The sequence below is a fragment of the Petaurus breviceps genome, unplaced genomic scaffold (assembly GCF_028583685.1).
Source record: "Petaurus breviceps papuanus isolate PSGF00001 unplaced genomic scaffold, PetGlider_PUasm1.0 76, whole genome shotgun sequence".
NCBI classification, from domain to species: Eukaryota; Metazoa; Chordata; class Mammalia; order Diprotodontia; family Petauridae; genus Petaurus; species Petaurus breviceps.
The window spans coordinates 43317526-43343792 of NW_027186473.1; the positions used below are offsets into that span (position 1 = coordinate 43317526).

Here is a 26267-nt window from a genome sequence, read left to right on the forward strand (position 1 = left end):
ATAAAGGCACTTTCTGCTGACTTATTCCATTGTCTTTTTGTAAAAGTCATGAGGGTTATTTCATAACTACAGACTTATTTGGGGTCAAAATACTAGATATAAAGATCTCAGGAACCTAGATATCATCTGCTCCAACACTCTCATTTTACAGATGAGGAAACTGAGTCCCAGAGAGCTTAAGTGACTGCAGAGCTAAGATGCAAATAAAAGTTTTGTGCTGATTAAAGTAAGCATGGGAACAATGCAAAACCTCTTAACTGAGAGCCATAGTCACTTTAAAAGAGTTCAGCCCAACTATCAACAGAGATAATGATATTCTTCTAGTAAGAGAAGCAAGGTGGCAAAGTAAGCTAGCCTCAGAGTCTGAAAGGCCTGGGAACAAGTGCCTCTGACATATACATGCTCCGTGACCTGTGGCCAATCACAGAATCTTTTAGTGTTTTAGGCAACTTATTAAGACTGTTAGTGGTTGTGAAAGGAGCTTCCTCATTAGAAGAGTCCTCACCCAGTAAAATCTGACGTCCAGGCCAGGGGGAAAAACTCTTAACAGTAATGCTATGTAGCTTGAAGTTATGATATATGATAGCCTGCAGAGAGTTAACACTGAGGGTCACCCAAATGGCCACAGAGAGTTGCACAGAAGATGTGAGTGGGTTGCATGGCATTGCAAGGAATTGTGAAGAGAAGCATATAAAAGATATTATCAGACACGGACCCATGACTAGAAAAGAACATGGATCAGTTGTGTAGTAGTCAGAGGAGGGAAACAATGGGCAGCACCTAGGCTCCATGATTATCCTTATAATAATGCCAAGAGATAGAATATAATTAACATAATTATAACAACCTATTATGTATAAATATCCATATAATACTTATATAATGTTCATATAATCCACATAATAACATCTAGGGAAGTCCCCAACACTATGGGTAAACCCCCTAGGTAAAGTGATACTTGCATACATGGCATGATAGGATGCAAATTTACCCACATTATTATTAGTTTTATATTTGGAACAGAATTCCCGGTATGTGTTGATAGTTCATAAAGCACGATTTCACTGCTTCCACAAAACTGTGGTATCACTCATGTGGGTGCTCCCTCCAACACAAGAATTGTAAGCATAATTCAACCTTTAGATGGCTTTGGGGCATGAACTTGAATGGATACTGCCCCAGTCAATGTCTTTCATATTTATTATTTTGAAGAAATCCCCAACTTGCTTTTCAATCATTGCCTTCTTTATACTATTAGAATCTCAGATGAAGAAGGTAGTGTGGTATACTAGACAGAATGCTGGCCATGGAGTCAGGAAGACCTTCCTCTGATACTAACTTTGTAACATCATTTCTCAATTTTTTTTTTTTTGCTTTTTGGAGGGCAATTGGGATTAAGTGACTTGCCCAAGGTCACACGGCTAGTTTTTGTGTTAAGTGTCTGAGGCCGTATGTGAACTCAGGTCCTCCTGACTCCAGGGCCCATGCTCTAATTCATTGTGCCACCTAGCCGCTCCCTCAATTCTGTCATCTTTAAAATGAGAGCGATTGTACTTAGTGATCTCCAAGGTCTCTTCTTCTTCTAAACTCTATGATTCCAAGAATCATTTTGCCTTTTCCAGAGTTAAGTCCTCTACCTATGCCCAATCCCATTGTATGCCTTTCTGTTCCTTCTACACCCTTTCTACAGTGACTTATGCTTCCATTCCCAACACTCTTGCACCTTCTTCTCCAGGTACCTTCCTCACCTTCCTCTCTACTTATAAACATTCCAAGATCTGCCATGTACTCGAAAAGTATCTACAGAAAGGCTTCCCTTGGCCCTGCCTGTCTCTATTTTGCCCTCACTAACAAACACTAGATAGATTGCACTGACTGCTTCCAATTCTTTTTCATCTGTCCACAAAAGTCATCATTGTGTTTATTATGTAACAGGAAAAGGAAGTGATCCAGTTAATAGCAAAGATGTGGCATAACAGATAAATAGGGCCAAGTGTGTCACTGCAAGCATGCAATATTGAAATATAAGAGGAAGACTTCCAATGTGTTGAATGACCCCTGTATGTGAAAGTTAAAGAAACACACGAACAAGAATTACACCAGTTGAGTAAGCATAGAGGGGTTATTATCTGCATCACTGGAGCAAGAACCAACACTAATAAGATCATGGATCCTTTGAAGTACAGAGTAAACACATTACTTACCTGAATTATGCATAAGAGTAACATCGAAGCATTTCTGGGGTTTTGGGCACTTAAAGACCACCAGAGGCAAAACCATGTCTTTAGGAGGAAGGACACTCATGAAGAAATCAACTGACCTGATTTTACTTTAAATGCCTGTTACTAATGAGAAGGTAAAATTAGGGCTCAAAAGGTCGTTGGAAATGAGTCTTAACACTGAACATCAATGGCAGGGTTGAGGGAGATGGCCATCTAGTGGGTCAACACATGAAGGTAGCAGTAAGGTTTCTAAATGTAAGGTGATGGGGGCAAGCGTGATGGAAGCAGAGGAGAAGAGTGGACAGGACTGGGAGCAGTGTGTTATAATGGACAGAAGGCTAGTCTTGGACTAGGGGGACCAGGATCTGACTCTAACCCCTGATACTTACTAGCTCTGTGACTTCTTACAAACTATCTAAGGCCAACACATTCAGCCTAAGTCCAGACTATCATCGTTTTAGGTAAGTTAAGAATTCTATAATTTATAGGCAGAGAGAGATAGGATGACCCAAAATTTAGTGCCATTTTGAGTTTTAATAGTGCAAAACCGATGTAAGATTTTGAATTCTATCAAAAGCTATTAAAATTTATTTTGTTCAGTCATTTTCAACTCTTCAAAGCCCCATTTAGGATTTTCTAGGAAGAGATATGGGAGTGGTTTGCTATTTCTTTCTCCAGCTCACTTTACAGAAGAGAAAACTGAGGCAAACAAGGGTTAAATGACTTACCCAAGGTCACACAGCTAGTAAGGATTTGAACTCAGGAAGATGAGTCTTCCTGACTCCAGACCTGGTACTCTATCCACTGTGCCACCTAACTGCCCTATTAAAACTTAAAATGGCACAAAATTTTGAGATACCTTTTATAAGACAAATATAAGACAAATTTTGTCTCAAAATATTATTCACAACAGCACTTTCTGTTTGGGCTCAGACCCATGTTACTCACATTTTATGCCTTTTGTCTGGTAATTTAACCCACAATTTACCTATCTAGGTTCCAGACCCAAGAGAATTTTACCACTTTACCTTTCCCAGCCTTAGTTTCCTCATCTGCATAATGGGGATAATACCTATAGTGCCTATTCAATTGATTAAATATAAGTAAAGTTTCAAAAATTTTACACATTATGTAGATGCCTGATATTGTTAATTATATTATCCATATAATCTCATTAACAGTAATATTGATCGTATGACACTTTTTTCCCAAGTGCTTCACATATGTTATCTCATTTGATTCTTGCAACAGCCCTGTCAGATAGGTCCTACTATTACCATCATTTTGTACAGAGAAAACAAAGATAGGGAGTTAAGTGACTTGCTTAGGATCACACAGCTAGTAAGGAAGGATTGGAACTCAGGCCTCCATGACTCCAAGTCCTGTGCTCTATCCACTATGCAACATTAGACTGGCTTTGGATCTGTTTTTGATTAGGCATTGTAGTGATCCAATCAGTACTGTGTCATTTGTAAGCAAGAAGGGCTGGGGAAACCTCATCACCTAATACTGGAGAACATTTATATGGTGCTTTGCATGTATTATCCCATTTGATCAAAATCCTGGGAAGTAAGTGCTATTCTCCCCAATTCATAGATAAGGAGACTGAGGCTGAAAGATGAGGACTTGCTCAGAGTCCTACTGCTAGCAAGCATCTAGGCAGGATTCAAATGCAGGTCTTCCTGACTCCAAATCTAGCATTCTACGCACCGTTAAATAAAAGTACCAATCATCAACAGAAACAATAATAAAACATGCTAAGAAAAAGGCCAAAATGGAAACGAAACCTTTAATTCCCTGCTATGGTGGTACAGTGGGACTAGATCCCTGGACATAAGGGTCAGAGGACCTGAGTCTGAACCCCTAGCTCTGTCATTTATTGCCTGTGTGGGGCTATTGTCATTCAGTCATTTTTCAGTCCTGTCTGACTCTTCATGACTCCATTTGGGAGATAGGGTGACAGAGATATTGGAGGGGTTTGCCATTTCCTTCTCTGGTTCATTATACAGATGAAGAAACTGAGGCAAATGGGGTTAAGTGACTTGCCCAGGGTCACACAGCTAGGATGTAACTGAGGTCAGATTTGAACTCATAGAGGTGAATCTTCCTGACTCCAGGCCTAGTTCTTTGTCCCCTGTGCCACCTAACCTTGAGCAAATCCTTTCACTACTCTGGGATTCTGGTTCTTCCTCTGGGGGGTTGGGGGGAGGGGGAGCTAGGTGGTGCAGCAAATAGAGCACCGGCCCTGGAGTCAAAAGGACCTGAGTTCAAATCCAGCTTCAGACATTTGACACACTAGCTGTGTCACCTTGGGCAAGTCACTTAACCCCAATTTTCCCCTCCAAAAAGAAAAAAAAAAAAAGGGGGGGGGGGTCTGGACTACTTTGATTTAACCCTAAGGTCCCTTTTAGCTCTCAATCTGTGATCCTGCACTCCAAGTGGCAGCCAAGCCTTTTTTTTAACATGGCGTAGCAGCAACCACACTGGCATCCCCAGGATGGCTGATAGCACAGGTTCTTAGATCTGCTTTACCAGAAAAGATAGCTGTTCAAGGGGTCAGCAATCTTTTTAAAATTACATTCATTAGTTCAGGGGAAAAGTCAGCACCCTGAACTTCAGTGAAAATCCAGACAAAGAAAAAAGAGAAAATACAAGCAGAGAAATAAAGACCAATAGACAGGGCTTCTAAGTATCTGAGAAATTAGCACAAATCAACAGACAGATCCAACTGTCTGATCAAGGCAATGCATACTTACTTACATAAATACTTACCATACTTACACAACATCTGGGTTTTTCAAAGTGGTGGGGGGAGCTCCTTAATGGCCACCCAGAGTCTCATCTAGTCAAATCACAAGAATACTTTTCCAATGACTAAGCCCTCAAGGCAAAATGCTAACCTTAGAGCATATATACCCTTTTTAGAGCCAGAAGGCATCAGAACCCTCATGATTCAGTGCCTAATTAGAAATTAACAAAAGGTATGAAAGCCTTCCTACAAGCAAGCCTCCCCTAAGCAAGCTTAGTGGGAGCTTAATGGGCTCCATATGAGGCCTATTAATGGGCAGGGAAGATCTTATATCAAATTGACATTACACATGACCAACAAGGGGATTGTTTTGCTTGACTGTGATTTGTTACAAGGGTTTTATTTTGTTTTGTGTTTTCCTTTGGGGGGGGAGGATGGAAAAGGGAAAAAGCAAATTAATTGAAAAAAAAATTTAAATAACCATGCAGTATTTTTCACTGATCAAGACTAATTACTAATACAGCAAGAACACACAGCTGAAGCACTTTTACCATCTGAGGTGAGTTGGTGACTTTATAACTTGTGTGTTTGTATAAAGAAGGCCTCTGGCAAAAACAAACTTGGTTTAAGGATTCACTGACATCCAAGAGCTGGATGATGGGGCTGTGACAAAATTGGCTTGAGCACCTGAACCATGAACCTTTAGCCTGGTATTTTAAGCTGTGATCCACCTAGATTTCTGACCCATTTTGCATGAGAATTAGTCACATGCTCCTTGCCTCTGATAAATTCATATTCTTTGACCCTCATATTGTCTCCTGGGGTGTTCACGTCGCTAACCACTGCATTCTGGTTTTCAGGGGGAGGGGTGGTTCCTGCTCTCCCACCAAAGAACAGCACAATGGGACAGGATCACAGGCTCATGCTTTAAGAGTCAGGAAGGCCTTCAAAAGCCATCTAATGATCTCATTCTAGAGATGAGGAAACTGAGGCCCAAGGATATTAAGTGACTGGCCAAGCATCACACCATATATATCTCAGAGGTGGGATCTGAAACCAGGGCCTCTGGCCCTAGAGCCAATGCCACCTTATGACACCAGGAGCAGTGACTCCTTTTCCTCCTTGTCATTTCCCTGGTTCAGGCCATGACCTGTCACCAGACATGTATAGTAGCTTCCCAACTGGTCTCCCTGTCTTCAGTCTTTCCTCCCTCCAAACCATTCTACACATAACTGTCATATTAATTTTCCTAAAAAAGTACCTCTGGGCATTCCCTTTCCTTAAGCAAAAAATCCCCAAACTTTGAAGGCTCCTGATTCCCAACTACAGTCACTCCAAACTCCTCTGCCTCAGATTCAAGGCCCACTCTTTGTTGGTTCCAAACTAGCTTCCCAGGCCTATCTCACACTACTCCCCACCAGTATACCTAGGGTACCCAGACCTGCTACTCCCACTATTCCCCACAAATGTCCCCTGCTTCCTTATTCTTGTGCTCCTGTTTCCTAGCAGTACCACCTGTTTAATTTGAAGCAAATATTAATTCTTTCCCGGAGCTTTCCTTGATTCAGGAGACCACTGTTGGAAGAAACTTTAGAAGCCATGTCATCTAACTCCCTCATATTAACAGATTAGGAAACTGAGGCCCAGAGATACTAGCTGAATTGTTAAAGGTCGCAATGGTGGCAAGTGAAAGTGCCTGAATTCTGATCAAGATAACTTTTGACTCCAAAATCCAACCATATTTCCACTGACTGCCTCATGGGACCAGTTCTCTCTCCTCCAGGGTGGGAGTAATTTTGCCATACTTTGAACTAAAATAAGACTCCCCTCTCTCTTACTGGACTTCCACATTCACATTATATTATCTGAAATGATCTCTGTTCCTCTTCTATCTCTCCTAGCCTGTAAGTTCTGTGAGCACAGAGACCAGGCCTTAGTCTTTGTATTCCCCAAAGCAGTCTAGTAAGGAGGACTCACAGATGGTGGGTACTCAATAATAATTTCCCAGATAAACAGATCATTGATCAAATCATGCAATTTTAAAGCAAAGCTTTTTTAAGGAAAACCTCAGTTAGAGTTTGGTATTAGGGTCTGTCTCTAGAAACTCACGTTTCATAAAGGTTTCTGATCATATAAAATATATCTAATCACTCTTTAAAGCCTCTCATATTTCATTTGTACTTGCATGGGGATTAAGAATCAAATTTCCCTTGCCAGTACAAGGAGAAATGTAGGTTAGTTTTATATAAAATTTAGTTTTAAGACGCAAAAAGAAAAAAAAAAGCTAACATGTTGAGAATTTTGTGATGACAGTTATCAGGAAGTTATCAGGACTGTCTGATATTTCTGCCCACACTGGCTAGGGCAACATCTCAATATAATTTTAAACTCTAAAGTCTGATGTAGACACAGCCTCAGGAACAATAAATGAGATATTATCTCATAACTACAGGACAAGAGAGCACAGGTTGGGGAGGGGGCACAGGGAAATATGTTTTCATTGTCAATTAACCTTAATAAGCAGTGCTATGATTAGGGAATAAATAAGACCGTACCTGAAGAGGGGGGAAAATCTCTCTAAATAGAACATTAAAATTTTCTATTATAAATATTTATGAGAAACAATTGAATTGAAAAGTTCACTGACCCCAGATCCATCATCCTTTGTGCTATGCACATTATGGTTCATCACACCAGGAAATAAAAGAGATGAAAGTCATTTTCTACCTCACCAAGAATAATACTATTTAGAATGTGGCAAAAGACTCCTAATTGGCCTCCCCCACCTGCCACTGAATTTAACATTTATTAAGCACCTATTTTTCCAGGCATAGTGCTAGGCACTACTAGGTGTACAAAGACAAAAACAAACCAGTTCTAGTTCTTACTGATTTTACATTCTTCTTGGGGAGGAGAACAGGGAATAGCAAGTTTGCAGATAAGTATAATATAAAGAAAATTGAAAAAGGAGAGAATAGTAACAAGCTGGGGAGGTAGGGAAGGTTTCACAGAGGAAAGTAACACAGTGAGGAAAAGGAAAACAGTAAAGAAAATAATGATTCTGAAAGACACGGCTGAGTAGGGACTGCACTTCAAGGGTGAAGATTCAGGCTGATTGTCCAGTCTGGAGCAAAGGGCTTCTGAAAGGGAGAAATATAAAGGTAGAAATAACAAGACTGAGAAGGCAGGTGGAAGCTATGTTCTGAAGAGCTGTGAACACCAGAAGGAAGAAGTGAAGGCCCTAAGATTCTAAATTTCTCTATGCCATTTTTTACTGTGCTAAGTGCTATAGGGATAGAAAGATGAATTAAGTTATGTTGCTTACTCTCTGTCTCTCTTCTCTCTTCTCTCTCTCTCTTTCTCTTCCTCTGTCTCTCTCTTTCCCTCCTCTCCATATACATACATATATATGTGCACACAAATATATATTGCATACACATACATAGGCACACATATGCATGCACACACACATTTTCTTTTTCTCTCTCTCATACCTCTCTCTTTAGATTGGAAGACATATATAGATATAGTTAAGTAGGTATGTAGGTAGACAGATATGGTAGGTAGATAGGTATGTAGATAGATAGACAGACAGCATGAGACAACAGAGAGAGCTGGTCTCAAATTCAGGAACACCTGGGTTCGAGTCCTACCTTTGGTAAATACTAGCTGCATGACCATAGTTGGTCAAGACACTTAACATGTCAGTGCTTCAAGCAATGCTGAAAGATTATTAAAGATAAATTACTGAGAAGTTATCAATGTGCCATGGTGGAAGAAGCTGCTACATTAGGGAGTTTCCTACACAGATGAAATTATGTGCCTGGATTTTTAAAAAAAAGATACTTGGGGCAGCTAGGTGGAGCAGTGAATAGAGCACCAGCCCTGGAGTCAGGAGGACCAGAGTTCAAATCAAGCCTCAGACACTTGACACTCTTACTAGCTATGTGACTTTAGTCACTTAACAAGTCACTTAACCCCAACTGCCCTCCAAAAAAAAAAAAGATACTATAAGGTAAATGGTAATTAGTACTAATCAAGTGCTGCACAATTCAAAAGAGTACTAGTAGATATGAGGTAGTTATTGGGAGGTAAAAGTGTGTCGGCTCAAAGTCTCCAGATATATCTAGTATGAAAAAGTTTGTAGGCATGAATAAATTTAAAATCTCTGAAATTAGGGAAAGTGTCCATTTGTAAAAGGGTCACTGTACCTAGGAGTACACAATGTTAGCAGAAATTCTGGTCTGCCGCTAGTCTGCTGAGCTAGGAAAAGAAAGTCTAGGTGCTAATAAAAAGTGTCACAGGTGTGGAGACTTCGAAAAAGTGCAACAGGTTTTTATGTTGTCCCTACAGAATTCTGCCACAGTTATTCTATAGAAGGACTTAATTTGTATCATACCACTTAGTCAACCTACACAAGCCCAAATACTTCATTTATGCCCATACTTTGCTTAGGAAAGGTGTGTCCCGGTTTCAAAAGCCCTTTTGCAAAATATTCTAGTGTCTATCTAGTAAGCTTATTTGGACATCAGCATGGCACAGAGGCAAGGATTCCAGAAGATCTGGGCAGTCAGTCCTACCTCTGACACTTAGTGCCAGGGGGCAAGCTCCGTTATTTTGGGGATGTCTCCACTCCTCTGGTCTTTGGTTTCTTTATCGGAGAATTTTAAATATGTAGTCCATTGTATTGTCTATAGATAGCCTATAATACTGACCTGCCCAAGAACTGTGGTATCAGTTGTGAGACATGGAAGACACTGGCACAGGACCACCTGGGATGGCATGCGTGCATCAAAGAAGGAGTTGTGCTCTCGAAGCAAAGTAAAATTGTGATAGCTCAAAAAAAGACATGAGACATGCCCATTTAGAGACATCTACCTCCCAAACGGTCATACAGACTATTTGTACCCAACCTGTGATAGAGATTTCTGAGCTCATACTGGTTTGATCAGTCCCAGCTGGACCCACTACACTGGATCCCACATCACAACTTCACTTTGGTCCTCTTCGAGGAAAGGACAAACAACAATAACAGCCCTGACCTCCTTGTACTGTTTCAAGACTCGAATTAGAGTTGCTATAAAGTAGTTTGCAAAGTTTAAAGCACTATAGGAACTCCAATTTTAATTATTACACCAACAGCAGGTCAACTCCAACTGCTATCTCACGCTGATTTAATGAAGCCAAGTAAATTTTTTAAAAAGAACAGACCCTAGTAGACACAGCAATAATCACACCTCTTTTCTTTTGCATTTTAAGTCTTACAACATGCTTTCCTTTACTCTTTGAGCTAAAGAATTGTAATAGTAATGGCATTTAAAGATTCCCCTGTATTGGCTTGGTTTTTGGTTTGATTGTGTTAAAACCCAGAGCTTGTTAATCCCACCTGTGGGATGGACTTGTTGACATGAAAAGAGAGGGCTGAACTGGGAAGAGCTGGTGACATAGATTTGGAGAGACACAAGAGAGAGGCAGAAGAACTTTTTGGAAGCAGCACCCTCGTGGAGGCAGAGAGAGACTGAGAGGATTGCTGAGGGCCACTTTGAATTGCCCTGGACTTTTGAGACCTGACCCCGGAGCTGCCAAGGACTGAGGAGACATGGCTGTTTTCCTGGTACTTTGTCTGTCTGTTTTGATGTTGTTTTGCCAGATTTGTCCACTGGTGAAAGACAGTCCTGTTGTTGAAGAAGTCCTGGAACCTGGCTGTTGGTTCAGAGCTCCTGAGACTGTCCTGCAGACAGAGAGTGAATACTGTCCACTGGTGAAGGACAGTGCTGTTGTTGCAGGGGTCTGGGAACCCTTCTGTTGGTTCAGAAGCCCTGAAGAAGGATTTTCTTGTTGTATGTTTACAGAAATCCTGGGAGAGGGTTTTGCTAATGTTTTCAGGGGTCCTAGGACTGTTCTGCAGACAGAGGATGAATTAATGAAGAGACTGGCAATGTATCTTGTGGCCTTGCTAAGCTTTGTCTCCCTAGGAACAAAGATGCTGAGAACTTGCCTCAGGTGTCAAGATGAAGAAAAGACCTCCATTTGGGTATTAAGTGCTGTGCTTAAATTTGTTGTAACTCTGGGGTAGATTCACTTGTGATCCAGGAGTGGGGAACTTTTGACCTTTTTGTGTCCTATGATTGAACAAATGAATGTACTTTACTTATGATTGGAAACTAATCTCCATTTGAGAAGAGGAGCTTTGTGATGGACTAAATGAAGGTACAGCCTAGGGGTGGAGTAGTATTTAGAAAAGGGACTTTGTAATTGATTGAATGAATGGAAGGTCCTGGGGTGGGGTAGTACTTGGAGATTATTTAATCACACTTAGTAAATGCTGTATTTTGAATGATGTCATATTTTGATCTTCTCTGTTCTTAATTTGTCACTGAATAAAATGGAGAGCACCTATGCTGGTATTTTGAACCTTGGGAAGTTGCCTTTCCTTGGCATTACATTACAAGAATACAAGTATTATTTTCTCCATTTTGCACATGAGGAGATGGTGGCTTAAGGGTTAGGTGACTTGCATTCCATGATAACCAGGTTTTTCATCACCCTAAGTCTGATGTTCCTTCAACTCATCACACTGTCCCCTTCTCAACACTATTCTATTATTCACCTTCAAGGGGACTAAGTGCAGAACAGTCAATCCCTGAGTGTATTTTAATTCTTTCTTTTAAGTTGTGGTCATGTCTGAGGTTATTAAAAAATGTATTGCCCCTTCCCCAATCCCCCCTGCCCCACCCAATCCAAATGATGAGGTCACACTGTGAAGAGATAACAATAGCAGAAGAGTTGATCCAATTTCTAGTTTGTATATTCCAACTCCTATTCTCCCTAGTGTTAACTACAGAGCCTGGCATACTGTAGGTGTCTAATACATGTTTGTTGAAGGACTGGATAAAAAACAAGATATTTAAAAGGATTTAATCCATTTGTATGTAATTAAAAATATATAAGTACAACACTCAAATTTTGTATTATTCTTTTGGTTATAGTAACATAGATTTCAAGAAAGAAGAAATCTCTTAGCGTGGAGGATACCAAAGGACTGACACTCTATGCTAGCATATTAATAACAATCCTTGGTTCAGATCTTGCCTGTGACACTTAACAAGCTGTGTGACATAGGGAGAAAATGGACTATATTCAGTAATGTCAATATGAAGCCTTAGAATGAGTTTTTGTATTTTGGGTTCTACAATAAAAGTGAAGCATTAAAAAAACAAACAACTACAACCAAGCTGTGCGAGCCTGGGCAACTCACTTAACCTCTATCTACTTCAGCTTCCTCAACTGTAAAACGTAGATAATACCTCCTGTACCTCCTAGGGTTGTTGTGAGCATAAATTGGATCCTCAATTTTCTCAAATCTCCAATCTTTCCCTAGCTACTGGTTGCTTTCTTGCCATCTTCAAACATTCCAAGTCTCCCTTACCCTTTAAAAAAAACCTTTATTAGATACTACCATACGCCCAAGCCATTGTCTTAAATCTCTTTTTTTCCTTCTACTTCCTCTCTTCTCACTCATTCTTCAACCCTTTATGATACAGCTTCTGTCCTCACTCAGCTGAATCACTATCTCCAAAATTGCCAATGGTCTCTTCTTTGCCAAATCTGATGGTCTTTTCACCCTTCTTGACTTCTCTGCTGCATCTGACACTGCTGTCCACTCTCTCATCCTGGGTACTCTCTCCTCTCTGGATTTTTATAATTCCTCTCCCCTAGTTCTCCTGCTACCTATCTGCCCACTCCCCCAGGCCCAGGTTCTCTCCTGAGCTTCAGTTCCACGTCGCCAATGGCATATTAGACATTTCAAACTGCATGTCCCAGAGATATCTCAAACTCAACATGTCCAGAACTCCCTCTGTAGCTTTACTTTCTTCCAAATCTGAGTGAATCCGTCATCAAATATTGACACTTCTGAGTGTACACTGGGCACAGAAGGCACAAAAAGAAGTGTATCTCACAGGGAGTATCTTTGCTATCATGCAGCTTACAATCCAGTCAGGAAGACAAACCAGCACTATTTAAATAAAAAATTCTACAACAATATAAAAATATTCGAGATATCTCCAGTCAGTACAGTGAGAATGGATGCAGGATATACTGTAAACCAGTTAATAAATAACCACTCTGGGCATTGAGGATTTTTTGTTACCAAAATGTTTACTGAAACTAGAATGATTGGGAAGTAACCAGTCAGGCACGCATTCAAAAGATCGTTATTCTTTGGGAATTCTCAGTTGACTATTTGGGGACTGCGCTTCTTAGGAAAGTGAAGGTAAAGAGATTGGCAGTTAATGGTCAAAGTAGTCAGGAATTAAGACAAAGTGGAAGTTTCTGGGAAAGGAAAGCTGGAAGAACTGAGCTACAGATGATTAAACTAAAAGAAAGAAGAAAAAAATATACAGTCTATAACAAATCTTGCTTTCAAGTTGTTATAGCTACATAATAGTATCATGAAAAGAATTGCTGGACTGGGACTCAAGAGACCTGTGTTCAAATCCATTCTTGATAATTAATACCTATTTGACCCTGGGAAAGTGTCAGCCTCTGCATCTCTCTCTCCTCATCTGAAAAAAGAAGTGTCATAAGGAAAGTATGCTGTAGCCCTCTAAAAAAAGACATTGTAAAAATTTGAATTGCTATTGGTATTATTAGTTATGTTTATTATCATATAATATGGTCATCTAATCTGATGCAGTAATAAGTCCTTTGTGGGTAGAAAAGTTCAGAAAGAAAACTCACAAGTCAAATCACAAAATCAGGATCCAAAACAGATTAGAATGCTGGATAAATAAGCTAAGATAAATGTAAAGTTTCATAATTGTGTTCAAAAAAATGAACTCATAATTACAAGGTGGGGAAGAGAGGAGGAAGTATGGCTAGACTGCATCTTCAAATAGATCTAGGGGAGGGGACAGATTTTAATGCAAACTCAACATGCATTAAATATGTGATGGGACATGAGAGGAAGTTAATGCAGTCATTTGTGTACTGTGAAGCAATCAAGAGAGGAAGAGTGTTAGTCCTATTGCCTTCAATCCTCAAAATCAGACTACACGTTGAATACCATCTTGTGTTCCAGGCAGAACAGTAAGGACATCAATAAGTTGGACAGAGTACAGAGGACAACAGCCAGGGTGGCTCAAATTCATGCCCTATGAGGCGCCGTTGAAGACCCTGGGGGAACATGATAGCTCTTTTCAAGCATCTGAAGAGCTGTCCTTTGGAAGAGTGATTAAAACTTGTTCTTGGCTTCAGAAGCCTAAGAACTAAAGAAACCCAAGGGGACAGGTTTCAAGGAAGGAAACTCCAGCTCCTCTCTAGCAATAAGAGTTATCCAAAAGTAGGATGTCCTCCCACAAATCCATGGCTCCTTTATCTACCTCCAATGCTCCACTCAGGGGTCACTTTTTCCCTGGGGTAGTCCTGGGTCTCCCCAGCTTCCTTCTATCCTCAAATTTTCCTAGGTATGCTGCCCAAGGACCAGCCTATCTACGTTCAAAAGAGATCATCCCTATGCTGACCAGATAGAGATGAATTCTGCAGACACCACAGCTCTCGAAGTTGCAACTCTATAAAATTGTTAAAGGGGCCACAACCTGCACCTGTGGAGTCATACTGAGTTTGGGCTTCACTAAAATCCCCAGTACTCAACACAGTGCTTTGTACACAGTAGGTGCAGTAACTGAAGTTATTTGAAGCAAGGTCTTCAATCCTCTGGTCTTGCCCCATCTGGGAGCTACACTGTCAGTACTGGAACAGAATCATGCCAACTTATGACCCTTGGCTGTGGGTTGTCAGGAAGTAATATGGTATTTCTGTCACAGAGGAAGACATAAGGATGGCCAAGGAAACTTTGATTGAGTCACCCCATTACACAGGAATGGAAGAATCAGGCTTACCAATTTCACCTTCTAAGCAAAAAAACATCTCCACTTTCTTCAATGACCAGCCTCATTCATTTCCATGTATGAAAACCACAATGCTCAAACCCAAAACGAGCACAAAAGACAAAATGTTGAAAATTAGGGAAGAAATAGATCAACCAGGTCAAAAAAGATGACAGAAATGATCACTGGAATCTATTTGTTTTTAAAGACAAGCTAAATTAACAAATTGGGAGCTACTTTGAACAAAAAGGAAAAACATCAAATAGCCAAAATAAACAAATGAAAAAAGGCAAAATAAATTTTAAAAATGAATAAATAATAAAAAGAATCATCAGCTATATAAAAGAATGATTGTTGCTATAGCAAAACAAAGGGGACTCTCCAGAGCCTGGTACCAACCTTCCTAGCTATATCTCATGCAGAAAAAAATGGATGGTTCCTATACATGGCACACACTTTCCTCCCTCTGAATATCTATTCACACCAGTCTTTACACCTGGAATGCCCTTGCCTTGACTACTGCCTACTGACACACTATACTGTCCTTCAAGTCTCAGTCCACAGGCTGCTCCCTCCATGAATCTATCCCAGGTCCTCCATAGCTAGAAAGTGCTTATACAGCATTTTCTTCTCTTACATATGCACTTGCCATTTTTTACTTTCTATTATAATGATACCAGTCTTTATCTTATCCTCCCATACAACTGTAAGGGAATAAGGGAGATTTGACAAGTCAGAGATTGATCTTAGCATCTACCCCCCCCCCCCCCCATAGAACAACTGTCTGATAGACTTCTGTTCAAGTGAATGGTCCTACTGGAATGATTTGTAATATCTCCTTACCTGAAGGTAAAACTTGCCCTTATCTTGGGCATACAGCATCAAGAAGCTGTAATCCAGGTTTTGTTTGGTCCTCCACCTAAAGGTTGCAATAAAATCTCCATTAATATTTTCTTCCATTACTCTTTAAAGGTATGATGTATGAAACACAATTCAGGGATCAGAAGAATCGACAAACTCTTCAAGACAGTTACTATGAGGAAGTGCTTCCTAGGTTAAGTGAATTAGCAAATCTTTGTGTGCTAAAGGACGCTGTCTTCTTTACTTAGCCAACATCGACCACCACAAAATGAGGGGGGTTTGAAGCAATGAGCTAGACTCCTCTGATCTTCTAATTCGTTATTCTGTTTCCTGTTGAGGTTCTTCTAATTTATTACATATAATAAATATGAGTCATTATCATTTGGAGCCACCAGAATTCATTTCCTACCAGTGTAATTATTGAGTGAAAAGGGAAAAAAAGGTTTTCCTATATTTATGAGGTACAAGAGGACCAAGAAAGCTGTCACCTGGAGTAAAAGAAAATGCTTCATATCTTGCTATCTGCCCAATTCTCTATTGACTGTCAGTCTATATACATTTTATATAAACTGTATGAATTCTTATGAAAGATGCCCCCTAGCAGAGAGTCCTAGGGCTACTATAGATGTGCATACTAATCTAACTGTAGATAGTTCTTTCTATGCCATCTGCCGCAATCTATCATGCTTAAAAGATATACTTTTATGGCACCTTGACATGGGTGGATTTAAATGGGGTAAATCAGGTGAACAAGTTTTTTAGCCAGCATAATTTATGCAATTTTTACAAATATCTACCCTTCCTAAGAAGGGCTTCAATGGAATTAAAAATTACTTCATCATACAGAACATATGCCAAAGCAGGTCATAAAATATGACACAAACTTAAAATCCTTTTCTTTCATGGTAGAAGGGTGGCGGGGGGGGGGGGGGGGGGGGGGGGAGAAGGAGGAAGGATGGTATACTGTTTCTCCTGGTCTAGTCTCTGCTCAAATATAAACATCATGTGTATCAGTACTAGTGATTCAGTATACATAATGATGCAATAAATAAATAAAAAAATGCAGGATGCAATGACTAGTCAGGCCTTGGCCAATGGAGCTGGAAGTTGTAGCTTTACCAGCTGCTGATGGATAGAATCTGTTCTTCTTGTTCCATGTCCATGATACCTGTTTACCTTTCCTTGGGACCCACCCCCCTCCAAAATTCTCCTTCTCCCTGCATTCAGCCATATGTAATTCTTTATAAGCAGGATTTGTCTCATAGTTGAGAATCTAACACTACTACATCCTGATGTTCATCCTCCTTGCCATTGGTCCTCTACCTCCTACCTTTCCAATCAATCCCCAGGCCCCCCAGCAACTGGCATGGAGCATTTCACAAGTATGTTTTAAACGAATGAATTGCATGGCTGCCTGCTGCTTTAACAACAATGGTGCCAGCAGGGCTAGAAATTATTATGGAATCTCTATAATTTCAAAGCAGCCTGATTGTTACTTCCTAGGATTTGGGGACACCCAATGACTTCTGAGGTCAGGAAACTTAGAATTATCCTTGCATGAAGCAATATATAATGTACATAAAAAGACAGTATTAGCTATCCACAATGGACTCAAGTTCTAACTTATTCTTCTGCATATAATAAACTGATATCCTGGGCATTTATAGGTGAATAAGGGAAAGTGAAGGAGTATTTCATTTGGCTCAGAAAACAGTAGGGGAAAAAAATTAGGTTTCTTTTTTTCTCCTTAACATACTTTTGTCTTTGGCTCAAAGTAGTTCATTCCCAAACTAAAACAAACAAATAATAATTTGAATAAGTACAGCTAATTCCTAAATGAGAATAAATGAAAAAAAGTAATTTGAAGGAGTAAAACCACATTCAAGTCTTAGCACAACTGAAAAGCAATCAGAATGATGGAAAGGTCAATCCTGGCTGCATTCCAGCCAAATGATTTGCATACTGATGGAGATGGGAAGGCCAACTTTCTCACCCCAACAATCTACCACCTCTTTAAAATCTATTGTCATGGTAAAAGCAGGCACTAAAGGCATAGAAAAGGGTCATTTAGTAATGAAATAGTAAAATATTGAAATGAAAGCATATTTGATTTATATTTAACTCTGGCTAGCTAGTAGCAATATAATCAATTCAGAAGAAACAGAATGAATTCATATTTTTCAAATGTGGTACTGAGGGAAAAAAAGCACTAGTTATAGTCAGAGGACTTGGGTTAAAATCCCACTTCCAATGTATGATCTTGGGCAGATTGTTATTAAACCTCCCTGCACTTTGGTATCCTCATCCATGAAATAGGGTGATAGGTTCAGATTAGATGGTCTCTGAAGCTACTTCTACTTCTAGATATATGATTTTATGATCTTATGAGTACAGTTAACATTTAAATCATTGTGAGAATTCATGGATTGTAAATTTAGAGCTAGAAGAGACCAAGGAGGTGATCTGGTCTAAATCCTTCTTTTTAAAGTTGAGGAACCTTAGGTTCAGAGTGATAAAATAAATGTATTCTTCCCCAATTAGAGTATGAGGCCCTTGAGAGCAAGGACTGTCTTGGGCTGTGGTATTTTTTTTTTCTATTTGCATCCTTGGTGCTTGGCACACAGTAAACGTTTTTTTTTGCTTTTTCGGAGGCAATTAGAGTTAAGCAACTTGCCCAGGGTCACACAGCTAGTAAGTGTCTAAGGGTGGATTTGAAATCAGGGTCCTCTTGAATCCAGGGCAGGTGCTCTAACCACAATGCCACCTATCTGCCCCATAATAAACTCTTAATATTTTTTTATTCATTCAAACCACATGTTGGCAATCCCATGAGCTCCTAATTAAGTAGTTTTCTAAATGAGATTTTAAAAGAACCTTATGTTCTGCATATAATAAACTGTTTTAATATGCTCTCCAGAAAGGAAACTGATTTTCCCCCTCTAACTCCTGATTCTGGTCTCTTCCACAAGTTCACTTTTATGACTCGAAACATTTTGCCAAATACAGGGACAGGAATTCGGCTTGTGATTATACTGATACCATACTACAGGTCTTCTTGGATTCGAGGTCAAGTGTCTATCCACTATGCCATGCTGCATCCTGTACCATTTGTCTGATTATACAACATTATGTGATTTAGCATGCATTATTATTGCTCCTGTTTTTGTACTTTCATATACAAAAGTTTTATTAAAAAAAAAAAGACTATAGACTATAAACTTCCTGAGGTACTGTTATGTAAGGGCACTGTTATGCAATGTATGCATATTTCCCACAGCACCTGGCATTTAATAAACAGCTGATCAAAAACTAGCTAAATTGATCCAAAGATTAAGAGAAATTTAACTTCATTTTAGATTAGGTAAAAGACTGGAAATACCTTCAACCAGCACAAACCATTAAAATGTTTTCTGAGAACAAATCATCTGAAATATGAGGCATAAGAAACTGCTAGAATTTCTTTTCTGTGACGATCTTGTGGAAAAGACCAAGATGAGTGATGAAGGACCAGAGCCTCACCAAGGAAGGAGAAACAGAAATAGAAATGGTGGGAACCTTGGGAAAAAGTGACCACTGCCTTTCTCTCTGAGAACTTAGAACAGAGATGAAGATGAGATCCAGGAAGGGTGAACATTTACCCAGGGAAAGAAGATTTCAGAGAAAGGGTAAGGTTCCATGTACTTAAGGTACAAGCCATTAGCCCAAGAGAGATAGGTAGTTCAAGAAAGAAATTCTACAGAGACAAAGAGAAACAATTCCTCCCTATGAGGAGGAAAAGAGGAGTTGTCTAAATAAACAGACTTGGGAACACTGAACACTCATGGAGAAACACAAAGAACTCATGGGAGAATGACCTTTGGACTAGAAAGAACAGAACAAAAGTGGTGAATAGGGAATTGAAACTGAACATCACAGAGAACAAGAGAGGGGTCACATGAGAAGGACAAATATTTTAATTTTCAAAAAAAAAAAAAGAGGGGAGTCAAGTCTGCAAACTGTCTATCAGTGAGCTTGATTTTTGTTCTTGATAAAATTCTGAAATGTATTATTAAATGAATGCTCAGTAGCAGGGCGGCTAGGTGGTGCAGTGAATAGAGCACTGGCCCAGGAGTCAGGAGGACCTGAGTTCGGATCCAGCCTCAGATACTTCACACACACACACACACACACACACACACACAAACTAGCTGTGTGACCTTGGGCAAGTTGCTTAACCCCAATTGCCCTCCAAAAAGCAAAAAAATAAAATAAAAAAGAATGCTCAGTGAATAACTAAAAAAGGAACCAGGAATTACAGAGTCAGCATGGCATCATCAAGAACAAGCGAGGCCGGTTTTCACAAGGGACTAGCTTGATTTCTTTTTTTCTGACAAGAAAAATAGGCTAGTAGATAAGATATAGGCTGTGTGTGTGTATATATATATATTTATATGTTTACACTTAGATTTTAGAAAAGTATTTTGCAAAGTCTCTTTGCTTTGGAGACATGTGGGCTAATCAATAGTACAGTTAGGTAGAGATGAAATTAACTGAATGATCAGACCCAAAGATTTGTCAGCTGGGCAACTTCATGGCTGGTAACAGTGGTTACAGCATCAGCCCTGGAATCAATAGGATGTGAATTCAAATTTAACCTCCGATATTTAGTAGCTGTGTGACCCTGGGCAAGTCACTCAGTTTCTCATTTGTAAAATGGTCTGGAAAAAAAGTGGCAAACCACTCTAGTATCCTTGCCAACAAATAGCCAAATGTGGTCACAGCGAGTCAGACATAACTGAAAAAACTCAACAATAATAGAGATTTGTCAATAATGGCTCAATATGAACTTTGAAAAAAGTCTCAAGGCGTTTCTTAGCAGATCTGTTCTCATCCTTGTACTACATAGTTAATGTTTTATCAGTGACTTAGATAAAAGGTGGCACAAAGCTAGAAGAACTAGCTAATAGACTGGGCTGAATCTGGGCAATGATAAAATTTGCAAGAGATAAATGTAATAATCTTATATTAGGATTTTTTTTAAAAAATCAACTTTACTAGCACAAGATAGGGAGGTACAAACCAAAAAACAATTCTTCTGAAAAACATCTTCATGCTAAATATAACTGTGATATAGAAGTCAAAATAGCTAATGCAGTCTTAGAGAGAGATTTTAGGAGATACAGTGATGAGAATGACAGACAACAGTCCCCCTGAACTCTATTTTGGTCAGACCACATCTGGAATACACTGTGTTAAGTTCCAGGCACTGGATTTTGAGGATGTAGATCGGGGGCAGAATCCAAAGAAGAGTGACAAGAATCATGAAAAGTTTCCAAATTTTGCCGCATAGAAGGAACTGGGGAGATCTAGATAATCTCCAGAATCCCTTCCCATTCTAAATCCCAGGTCCTTTCTCTACACTGGTCTATAGGATAGCAAGTATTAGTAATGTGTGGGACACTATCAGGAGGGGGATTTAAGCTCAAAATAAAGAAAAACTTCCTAACAAGTAAGCCTGTCCAAAAGTAGGACAGTCTACCTGAGGAAGAAAATAGGTTGTCTTCTCACTGCTGGTCTTAAATCTGAGGCTGAACAATCAATCATGCAGAAGGTTAGAGGAGGTATTCTTGTTCAAGGGAAGAGTGGATGAGATGGCCTCTGAGGCTCTCTCCAACTTTGAGCTCCTGGGATCCCAGGATTCTGCAACAGTTAGGTCAAGCTGGTAACAAACATCCACTGTCTGACATACCATAGCCACTTTCAAACCAAAGTCAAACAGAACTGTAAGCTTCACAAAGAAATCCTTCCTAGTCTTGCTCTCAAGAAAAATACTCTGGGAAGGAACCAACACTGTAGCATTTTTATAATACTTCCTCTATGATATTCATAATAACAGGAACACAACTGCAAAGCCAAAAAATTCTTAATTTGTGAAAGCTCTTTTCATACTTATTGCCTCTGATGTTTCTCAGCACCTTTATGAGTAAGGTATTTGTGTACTCATTTGAAAGGCTAAATAACCTAACTCAGACTGCCAAGTGACTTTCTTAAAATAGTACAGCTAATTGAATGACAGCCTTGGAAATAAAATGTAGGCTTCCTGATTCAGAGCCCCAAAACTTCCCCCCTGGATCCAGGCTTTTCTTGGGAAGTTCATTGAGTGTACCCAAATATTGACAACATTTGGAATATACTGCTTAGATGCAGATTCTCAAACGTTATTAATAAATTTTTCACAAAATGAATTACTATCAATTCAAACACACTGTTGTCCAGATCGTCATACCTTACTCTTTCTTCTGAGTCCCCAAACGTTAACTTGATGTCTAAAAAAGATGGATAATAAAACGCTGGTGGAGAAATCATCTCTAAGACACCAGAATTCACTTTTTGAGGGAATCTGTAAACAGAGACAAATAGATCAACAATGAATACTGTATTTCCTGAAACAAACACACACAAAAAAGCAGGTCTTCTCCTTCAACATACACCATTTCCCTAGGAAATTAATAAGATTTCATTTTAAACTATGTAATCTGAGAATATAAAAGATAGCTACTATATAGGATAGCTAATACTAGAAAATGAATTCAGGATGTTTTATTAATGAAGCACTTATAGGTTTCTTGAGATACTTAGAAAACATTAACAAAAAATTGTATACATTATTTTCCTATATTTCCTTTGCAATCAAAATTAACACCAGATATTTAATCTGATAGACCAGGTATGGGTAATGAGAAAGATGAATTATAGCTCCAAATGCAAAGAGACAAATGTGACCTCACTGGTATCTCTGGGATTTCATAGGATACCTTATTCATAAGAAACAAAATAGGTAAAGGGCTGGAGGATGAGGGTGTCGGGGGGGGAGGGAGGGAAGGAGAGGTAGGATGGGGGAGGAGAGAGAATTCCATGCTAAGATTGTACTCATGAGGAAATCCAGGAACCAGCCAGGGAAAGCAGGGCAAAAATATTTGGGTGAATGAAGATAGATGCAAGCAGGAATAGTGACATTGTTATCAGAATATGATAAGAAACTACCCAGGCAGGAAGAGAAAACAGACAAATTTGGGAAATCACACATCAGCTTGGTACCAAGTTATGATTTAGGTGTGATGCAAAGCTTTAAATATCTGGACATCTGCTGTAACAGTTAATGTCTTGACTTTTTTTTTTAATGTTAATCTGTCTGACAATTAAAATTTCACAAAAGTAGAATGAGCTACTTCAGAAAGTAGTAGGTTTCCCGTCACTGAAGGGCTTCAAGAGAAGGCAAGGTGACCACTCTGGGGGTATGCTAGAGGAGGGATCTTTTTCTTGGTCTAAGTTGGACTAAATGGCCTCAAGTCTTTTTCAGCTCTGATTCTGCAAAAGACGAGTTCAGCCCTCTCCCCCTCACACTCCTCTACTTTCTCCCTCTTGCTCCAGGAATGGTAACCAAACCAATACTACCACTGCTTCTGGTAAAAGCATGTCAAAGGACTGCTCAATGCATTAACCACCACTGTGACCTTCCAGTGCCTATGAATATTTGTTATAGGGTTTTACTTCTGTTTTTTAAGATAGTGGTGGTAGGGTGGTAATGAGAGAAAGGACAGAAAAAAAAAAACCAGATTTTTATGGACTAAAAAAACAAAAACAAAGTGAAAGGTCTTAATTTATAGATCTGTGTCATCACCTGCTTTTAAGAACCTTTAGTAGCCCCCTATTATCTCTAGGAAATAAGATACAAACTCCTCTGGCATTGAAACCCCTTCACAATCTGCCTTCAGGCTACCTTTCCAAGTTGATTTTACTTTACTCCCCTTCACAGTCTCTTCAGTCCAGTCAAACTGGCCAACCTCCTATAGTTCCTTTAACTCAATACACCAATTCCCACCTGTGTTCCTTTGCATGAGCTGTCCCCCATGCATTCCCCTCCTCACCTCCACCTCTTAGAAACCCTAATGTCCATCAAGGCACCATTGGATCAAGTGCTACCTGCTATGGGTGAACTTTCCCAGTCCTCCATCTCTCCCCCAGATACTTCTCAAATGCTCGTTGAACTGAATGAATGGAAAGGGGCAAGAGCAGAGATTCAGGCACAAGAAGGCCCTGAAAAGAAATGGACAGAAGCACTCACCTACAAGGGATATCCACCCCTGCTCATGATCACACCATACAGCTCATTTTACATATAGGCACCAAATCATTAGCAGAAGAAATATTTGAAAAAGCAAAAAGCAGTAAAAAGGTAAAGGGTGAGGAGAGATAATGATAAAATGGAAAAGTGATTCACTTCATAACACAAATTACTTGCATAGGATACTTACTTATCTTTAACCATTTTTGCAACATCATTAATATAAGTTTCATCAACCTAATGAACAAGGAAACAAAGAGTCTGTTAAAATTAAAAGGGCCTCGCTATTTGAGCAAGTCCATATTTTCACCAAATGCAAATAGAATGTAATTATGAGAGGTCGATGTATCATTCCATTTCTTGTAATTTTCATTTCTCACAACCACAATTTTCATGTTTTCTGTGGGCTTAAAACCTGCTGTTTGAATTCAGCAGCCACTTGTTTCCTCCCTCTTTGTAGGTATATGGAGTGTGGACTGAAAGCTGTCAAAACCATGTTGATTTGATTTTTTTCTCCAGTGAGAATAACATTTATTATTTAATTTCTTCAGAATTTTATTTCAGACTTAAACGCCAGAGCACAAATACAGAAGAGAGAAAAGAAACAAAAATATATCATGAACTTAAATACAAAATTAGAAAGAAAAACAAAGTATGTCATGTGCATAGCAGAACATGATTCAAAATATGTAATAAATTTTCATTTCAAGAAAACCTATGTGATAAATTATACTTGTGTTGTTGAGAATTGACCATCTTTTCTTTGCATCCTTGTGAGTTTTCGTTTATTCTCTGCTGTGTACTTTTTTACTTTGTTCTTTTTTTCCTCCACCCAATCCCCTCCAGAAGGCCACAACAGTTTAGATATGTTTCTCTACAGCTATAAATATATACATACCCTCCCCCACTCCCCCAGAAGACTACAATAAAGTTTAGAGGTTTCTCCATAGCTGTAGATATATACATACACATATACATATATATATAAACATATACTTTCCCAAACCTATTCTGCTCCTGATCTTTGTTTTTATGTAAGTGCATATCTCTTGTTTCCTATCCCTCCTGCCTCCTCAGCTTTACTTTTACCCACTACCTTGTCCTACTATGACTTGCCTAGCCCCCTCCAAGGATCCATCCCCTATCCTCCCATTCCCATATATCTAAAGATCCTTATATACCACTATTTACCTATTCCCTTACCCTCCCCTCTAGAGTTCCCTCCTTTGTCCTCTCCCCTCTTTCTAAGCCCCTACCCTTTTATTTCTTCTGAATTTAAAAGACTTCTATACTCTTCTAAATACATATGTATTGTTCCCTCTTACACCCATTCCCCATGAAAGTAGGTTACTAGAAGTACCAACCTTCCTCTATGTTTTTAAAATAAACATTCACAAATTTATGCACCTAAGTAAATATTGTCCCCCAACCAATACTAACCATTGGAAAGCCATACCTGTTTCTCAATTTTTGCTGCTGTTTCTCAAAAACTATTCTTTTCAAAGGGCCTTTAGAGGCCTGTTTACCAACCATAAACAAATAAAGCAAACAAACAAATAAATGGATGAATGATTTTTAAAAATTAAACCTTGTGACTTTATGCTCATTTAGTCACATTTTCAGGCCAAAATAGAATGCTTTGTGCCTTGATTTGACACTCACCTTAGCCAAACAAACCTGGTTCTGGATTATCTTTGGCTATTTTCAAAACTTGAATCTATCTTCCCAGGATGCCAATTTACCATAAATGAGAATGGCATAATACCAGCAGTACAATGTGATAGTCAAAAGGCTAAAGCAAGAGAGGGATGCATTAACAAAGGTTTAGTTCACACACAACCCAGAACAAGGGAGGTAGGTAATGACATTCCGGGTCTGACCACAATTGGGACTACTTGGTCTACACCACATCTTTGGCACTAAAGCAGGGAGATTTCTACTCAACATAAGGCAATGTGTGACAGTAAAAAGCAAACCAGCTTTGGAATCAGAAGACCAATGTTCAAATCTTACTATTTACTACCTGTGTGACTCTGGGCAAGTCATTTAACCCCACTAGGGCCTGCTTTCTTCAACTGTAAAATGAAGGTAATGGAATAGTTGAGCTGTAAGACTACTTCCCACTCTAATGAATCTATGACTAGAAAAGCAATTGAAAAGGTGGTGACCATGAAAAAGGAAAAAAGGATCTACATGTGCAAAAATACTTATAGCTGCCCTTTTTGTGGTTGCAAAATATTAGAAACTGAGGGTATGCCCATCAATTGGGAAATGACTGAACAAGCTGTGGTATATGAACATAAAGGAATACTATTGTGCAATAAGAAATGGTGAGCAGGCAGATGTTAGAAAAATTTGGGAAAACTTACATGAACTGATGCAAAGTGAAATGAGCAAAACCAAGAAAACATCATACACAGTATCAGCAACATTGTGTGATG

At 39.2% G+C, this 26267-nt stretch overlaps 1 protein-coding gene across 2 annotated transcripts in view; it reads right to left on the reverse strand.

Moving 5' to 3' along the window:
• MGAT4D (MGAT4 family member D) overlaps positions 1–26267 on the reverse strand; it is a 129730-nt gene that overhangs the window by 38940 nt on the left and 64523 nt on the right. For both annotated transcript variants that reach the window (XM_069105413.1, XM_069105412.1), the window contains 3 exons: positions 24017–24063; positions 21988–22101; positions 15705–15780 (listed from right to left, as the gene is read on the reverse strand). In XM_069105413.1, coding sequence (XP_068961514.1) covers positions 15705–15780; positions 21988–22101; positions 24017–24063 — 237 coding nt within the window. The remainder of the gene's footprint in view (positions 1–15704; positions 15781–21987; positions 22102–24016; positions 24064–26267) is intronic.